The following is a 7,363-nucleotide window of genomic DNA, read 5'->3' on the forward strand; positions in this document are numbered from 1 at the left end:
CATCCATTTATTCATTCGGAAGCCTCCGATAGTGTATCAACGTGATCAGTTGTGTTGCAATAACACTGAGCAATGGTCGTTGGCTTGTTCGCTGAGCTGGGCAAACTTTTCATCACCAATCGAGGTGACATAATCAGTGCGTAGTTGTGCGTAGCGGTCGGTTAGTGGTTGTGCCCAGCTCAGCGAACAAGCCAACGACCACCATCTAAGCTACCTCAGCTACCAAGATTTTTCCTCTATAGAAAACACTGAGCAGTGTTCAGCATGAGCTAGCCCACCGAACTAAGGAATGAAATATCCATGCAGAAATCCTAACGTTTTCACTACGTCTGTGATATAATTCCGTTCGAGCATTAGTTTTGTTGAGACTAATTTGTTTGCATTCACAAAAGCACGACCAGAGAAAACACGAAACAAATGTACTCGGTTCCACGTGCGTTCATTGGCCGACTCAACGTTCTTATCTAAACAGATATCGACCAATCAGAAACATCCACTTAATACATTAACCAGCCAATCGAGAAGACATTACCGTTTGTCGGTTGACCAACGCTCCCTCAATCGAGTATCACTCGCCTACTACACATATTACAATAAGTCTGGTAAGACATATTTCGCGCACTAAAAATTCAACATGAGTGCAGTTTGTTTGTTTGGTGAAGCGGCCAGTTCACTGCAAGCACGGTTTTGAATCATGGAAGATGAGAATTTGCATGTGAGGCTCAGACTGACAGTCTTAAGAATGCATCAAGCGCACACTTAAGTTCATGTTGTACTGCATCCCGAACTTTCCAGTCATTTGTCCGTTTTATGCAGAACTATTTTATGGATGCTGAACGGTTATACGAAATACGGCATACGGTTCCGTAATTAGCTAGAGAGATATCCCTAGAAGCTAGCTAACGGATATTCTTTGGCCGTTAGTATTCAAACCCCTGAGATACTAAATAGCCACTTGCATTCCGGTGCATTGCGCACACGGCACATCATGTTGCCTGAAGGTGGAGTTGCTTTTCAAATACTCTCACTCGCACACTAATTCGTTTTTGACAGGAGACGCAACTGAATATAGGTCAATCAAGTAGAACACACGGTTGACGCTTACTCAAAGACTGCACCTAGTTGATAAGCCCTAAGAATGACGAAACCCGTCGTGGGCTGTTGAAGAGTTTTCAGCCATCTTATGAGTAGTGTGGAGTCGTCTTAATTGCGGTGATGAGTAACTGATACACTCAGTAACACGTGCATTATAGGCCCCTTTTTCTGAAATCTTTAGCTGGCCCGGTTGGATCAGCTCATCTGTCAAAAAGTGAAAAACATCTGAGGGCATAAACGGAACATTTTAGCCTACCATGAGCTGTGCATCACCACTAACTGTATCACGCGCATTTTGTTCATTTAACCATCACTTTCCTAACGTGGCCGTCTACATGAACCCCCTTAACCAACCTAAATAGCACTACTACATTCTCCGAGTGAGATTTACAAGCCGGCGCAATTAGTTTATTTTCAATCAACAGCCCATCCAACTATCTGCTGAGGTAATCATCAGATCATGGACAGCTGCTTTACTGATGGACGGCTGTTCTTCCTGCGTTCGGTTTGTAAGTAGTGAGATTTGATGTTCGAGGCTCTTAACATGTTGGACATTTCCATGACAGCTTGATCGATATATTTCGTTACCAAATTTCAAACATTGACGAGATGATGTGTTAGAGCTAGGGTTCTGGTAGTACTGATGACATGTTACTAGTTGCCCCGCTGTGTGAAAACGAGAGAGCATCTTTTGGGGGCCATCTTATCCGGTAACTCGATATACTCAATCGTACTGAATTTAGCCTAAAGTTGACTGAAGGCGGAGTTCCGGTTTAGGAACTCCAAAATGCTAGCCAATGTTAACAATTATGGTATCGTACTATGCATCCTAACTTGGGCGTCCGGGTGTTTATCCACCACAAAGTGAGATGAACCGTGGGAAAACGAACTACGGAGTTCTACTCAATGCAGTCGTACATGACCAGTTTTCCTTTTGATCGACACAACCAAGGTATGCTACTGGTTCGTCGTTCGAGGCATCGGGCCTACCAGTGAACATGTTCACCTGTTCAGACGTAAAATTTCAGATGCACCTAGTGTGTGCTGGTGGAGTAGTGGTAGCAAGCTCATCTCGCATGTCAGATGTAGAGAGTTCAAGCCCCGACAGGGACAAGGATATGAATTGCTGATGAGCTCTAATAAGAGCAAAACTCGAATCCAGTGCTTCCTCCGTTTGGTGCGGACTCACCAGAATGAGTACGCTAGGACAGGGGGACGACTGTTCAAACGAAAGAAACACGAGCATGAATTTATCGAATCCCACCCACAGATAATAGAGTTCCCTTTAAGACAGCAACTTCATGTTGCCTCATGTGCACACCGAAAACGACTATCTTTACTTTTACTTGACTGGGACAACCTGATACTAGCAACAGATAACAGGAAATTGTTCTGAGTTTTAATAATATCAAAGGCAAATAACTTCATTTCTTGATGAATAGCTGTAGTGAGTGAATGAATGTGGCCAAATGCACATGCTCATTCAACGGATGCTTTAATCCTCACTAGAATATGGAGAGAATGTGACTATTGGATTGGTAGTTTCAGGTCATTCCACAAGGGAACACACATGTCGACCGGTTGGCGCAAGTAACGTATTTCAATTAGGTACACAACATTGGTCTTGGAGAAACTGCTGAGTGATTTCTACGCCAACCTAGTGAGTCGCAATAAGGACAAAGGCGATTGTGAGGCTGGTCCGTTTTTGGATTCGAGCACACTTTCATTACACGCTTGATACCGATCGATAAGTCATCGTTTCAGAAACGTTTGAGAAAAAATGAACATAATGATTATTTCTGTAACTTTTCTGAAGCAATTTCCCCGTTCAAAGTCGACCAGAAATACTGCCCCTACCTTATCCTCTTTTCCGAAACCTCCCAATTTGCCTACATGATAGGTCACAGTACATTCGATGCTGTTGGTTCCCTCGTTCACTTTATTGCTTAGTCTATAGTAGGACGTTATTGTTGACCCTCCTTCCGCGCTTCTGAACGTAAAAGTAATTTCTTCCAAGTAAGTTTTATTCTTTTGTGTGCCCTTCTTACCCCTATGGTTGGCAGGTTTACTATTTACCCTATCGACTTCAGTACACAAAGGCGGTGCGGCAATGGTGTCCGCCTCTTTCCAGTAGTGTTGCTGTTCTTCAAGGTGTAATTTCATTTATATTTCTTCCCAAGTGCTTTGCGAATGCTCTTCGGACCGTTCACCTAACAAAGCGTTCAAATATGACAACTACCTTGTGTTTTGTTGCACTATTTACTCAGTTGACATCCGTGGCTAACCTAACCTCCGGGTGCTCGCGAATTAACTAACAATTTAAGTTCTCTGAATAAGCGCAACTGAAGTTTTCACATCAATCCAGGCCTGAGAGAAATTGCAGTGCCCGACTCCGACTGCTTGAAATACCTATGAGCGAGTATTCCCTCTACATAGCTAATGAAACCACCGTAAAGCCGAAAATTCCCTTTTTCTATAACAAAGCTAAGCCGATCGAGTTGCCTTGACAATTTCACGCTTTTGCGTTCTCTTGTGTATCCTTTCCTACTGAACTGTCGTCTCCCCTGGCCCACCTAAGCAAGTGAAGCCTGACACTCGTTTTCCCGGTCATCATTTATATTTTAATGTTCACCTGTCGTCTTTTAATTGTGTCCTCTCCTACTCACAATTTCGCTCATTTACATCTCCGTAGTCCCCTCTACAAAACTTTTCCGCTTTTAACACGCGTTACCTAGCAAACATTGAAATCGTCGAGACCGAAGCTCAAACAGCCTTTGCCATTCGACTCCCATTTTTTATTCGCTGCTTTTCGATTTCCTTTTAACCGATGGCAGCCTTTGTGATCAGAATACACCCGCATCTTGTTACTCCGACGGAATCCCCTGAAATACATCTATCTACATACAAGCGGTAAAATTTCAAACGCACGACACGGTGACTATCAGATCCCCACGAAGACTGATAACTAACTAGATAAAACATTCTGATTGTCCACATTTGGGCGGACAACAGCTTTACTTCCTAAGCTTACTCGCCACATTCCACATGGCCCCCAAGCACTTCAAGGATGTCTCAGTAAACAGCTAGCTAGAACAAAGTTTGGTATTTGAGGGGCAAGGATGCAGGCCTGTTTTACGCCAGTGAGGATCTCTAAATCACTTGAAGTCGATCCGTTCGTTTTCACCTTCGCTTTCATTCGGTCACACAGGCTTCGAAAAAGGCTGACGACCATTGTCGAACACCCGTATTTTGAAAAAAAGACCGGAACACGTTTCGGTTGACACAGTCGAAGATCTTCCTCAAATCTAAGAAGAGGACACAGAGCAGTTGCTGATTTTGCCGGAATCTCTTTGAGGTTGCCGTGATGCACATGCCCGATTGATGGCGGTGTAAGATTTTGCCTTGTAATTGAAGCTGGTCTGTACCAAAAAGCCGAGAAGCACTATGCAGCTGTTTCATCCATATTGAGAATCACAAGCAGCGCACATCTCACGAAGTTCAAGGGATTTTCGAACCGGCTTGTAGGCTGAACAAAACCGTCAGCTTGCCTTACAGCATGAAATCTCCGTCAAAAATTCCAAAATTCCCTAACACTATCAACAATCTATAAGTAGCCCATTAGCACTTTGCGCGACTCGCTACTCTAAACACCCAGGTTGTCGCACTCCTGTTCAAGTGACTGCTGAAATGTCACACACAATGAGGAACGGTTCAAATAAGTCTAATTAACCGCATTTCATATGGCACTGTTTTGATATTTCAGTCTGTACGTGTTCTATTGACGCGTGACATTTTGGCCTAGCCTTTGCTGTGATTCCGTGATTCTGGGTATAAAAAGTGATGTCACTGAATAGTTCAGTTCCAAATGTTGGAGATAGAATCACTACAAAAACTAACAAAATCCATTTCCAATTCGTTGGTCATGGATTTGTTTGAATTTGTGGAGCCTGTGACTTAATCGAAACACCATTGGCCTCAACGACATATTTGTGTCCAGTCCAATTACGAGGGATTGAACTAGAGAACTGGAATTAGCGAAGTGTCAAGTGTTGCTCAGACTAGTACCGATACCTGTAACTCCAGTATAATCGCACAGAAACCGGAATAATCGCACTTAGATAGAAGGAGAACTGTTGAAACGAGAAAAATAGGAATACCGGGTCGATGCGCTGATTACTGTCAGTTAGTATATCAGAAGATAGGTCATAACACAAAGTTGCCACATCACCTTCGGCTTACGATATTGTATTGAGTGAAATGATTGGATGGCATTAACTACTGATGCTCTACTACTCAGATGAATTGGATGCAACAAACGTCGCGAATTCACAATTTAGCCCAGACACACTGAAACAGTCATACGTTTCGTACATAAATGTCTAAAGTTTAATGAGAAGATAGCAAGTGAGTAACTATACCTCGTGCAACAGATTTTGTTTCCAATGGAGACTACAGAATCCGATATTTTGCGAAAAAAGCCCAGAGTTGAGGTCACTGTTTTTTTCCAAATGCGCACTGGTAAAAGCCTCCTGTTCTGCGCAAATTCTTTATGCTAAAACGTAGGCTATTAATTCGGCCAGCTTTCTCTAAGATGGCTTACTTGAGAGATAACTAGAACAATATATCATTCTTACCGACCAAGTACACTCAACTGCACACCAAGCTGGGTTTAACAGGAGTCAAATGAATCTCAAGCGAACCGCTCGCTAACGATGTTCTTCAGGTGAATGTGATGCCGCCTCCTGCTTCAATCACTACAGTATTCGAGATATGGCAGTATATTTTCATGACGGAGCACGTGATTCAGCTGGATTCAGTTGGATATTTGTCAACACCAACTTAAATTTCAACTGAGTGTATTCAGCCAAATGTGTCCAAATTGGTTTCCAACTGGGGAACTAGGAGACTGCGCTTACCTGATGAGTCTCAGGAAGGACGGAAACAGTCGTGGGCCATAAAAGCTTTTAGCGACATTACGACAACGGTGTGCTCCGCCATTAAATATTTTTTTCCTGGGCAACAGTTGACAGAGATGGCGAACCATCTAAACAAACCTATTGCTTTTCCGTTCAGTTAACGTATACAATATCCTAGGGTTGAACGAAGCTAGAATACGACACAGGATATCACAGTTGTAGACCTACATTTGATGTAGCGTAGCAATGGACTTCACGCTGCATGAAAAAAACTCAGATAAAAGAGCATATATAACAGAAAACTGCTCGAAGTCCCAGCAGGTGGACTCTTCGCCTCCCGGGACGAAAAAAACATACAAATGGGTCTACTCCGTCAGGAAAATACTTAAGGCCTGGAATGATGCCAAAGCGCAAAAGCAGCAGTCCAAAAAGACAGCAAAATGGAGCAAATGATGTTGCCAGAACCAACCGTACCCAAGTAAGGGAGGTTGTTGTGAACCGTGGATTCTGTGAACACAGTCATTCAAAAGGTGAGCAGGCGTGAGAGAAACAAACAAAAGATATGTACAAAAACAAGTCAGGCTGTTGGACCGACCAGAAATCCAGGACGTTTTCCGGGCCATGCTTCCTTGGCATATTTTTTGCGCTTGGGTTCATCAGGTTCGATCAGACCGGAATCCAATGTCCCACTCGCTATTTCATTATCGACTCCTAGTATATCACTGGCACTCAGCCGACCGGTCGATCTACCGTCTGCCAGCGCAGAACTCAATGTGCCTGGGCGGGAATGAGCATGTGCGTGCAAAATGGCCAGTGTGGGAGGGAGACAAGGTTCGTGAGGTTCTGCGTCAACATCTGGCGCAAGGTTAGGAAGCGGTAAGCCCAGTTTAGTGGCCAAACTGTAGGTGGGCCCGAACACCGAATTAGTCACTGTACTGTTTGTACCAGATTGTCCAAATCTGGTGCCGTTCGCTGTGGGCCGCATGTTGACGAATATCGTTTGGTTGCCCGGCTCAGAAGCCTCTGGGGCGGCCACACCCAGAGATGCACCTTCATGGCTACCTTTGGCACGCTAGAATGGAATGGAAGGACCGGATTACCTGTTTGAGTACGACTAGTTGTGGACTTCTCCTGATAGCTACGAAAGGTTTAGAATTAGAGGTGCAATAGACGGGGGATTTCGATGGCCTACCAGCGATTATAAGCGGCGATGACACTGTGGTGAGTGGACGTCGCCGCATACGAGACTCCATCTCAAAAAGCTTGTAAGTTACCGCCGGCAATGGGCAGTGGAAAAACAGACCATGTAGAACGTAACAGTATCCGAAAAAAGAAAGTTTTTTTTGCTTTAG

At 44.0% G+C, this 7,363-nt stretch overlaps 1 protein-coding gene across 1 annotated transcript in view; it reads right to left on the reverse strand.

Moving 5' to 3' along the window:
• Positions 1–6,341: 6,341 nt before the first annotated feature.
• The window catches only part of T265_06958 (hypothetical protein), a gene marked incomplete at both ends in the record, with an annotated part of 6,532 nt that continues 5,510 nt past the window's right edge, over positions 6,342–7,363 (reverse strand). The window contains one exon of the mRNA XM_009172364.1: positions 6,342–7,083. Within this exon, the coding sequence (XP_009170628.1) occupies positions 6,589–7,083 (495 nt within the window). The remainder of the gene's footprint in view (positions 7,084–7,363) is intronic.

This window comes from Opisthorchis viverrini, assembly GCF_000715545.1.
Source record: "Opisthorchis viverrini unplaced genomic scaffold opera_v5_154, whole genome shotgun sequence".
Lineage (NCBI taxonomy): Eukaryota > Metazoa > Platyhelminthes > Trematoda > Opisthorchiida > Opisthorchiidae > Opisthorchis > Opisthorchis viverrini.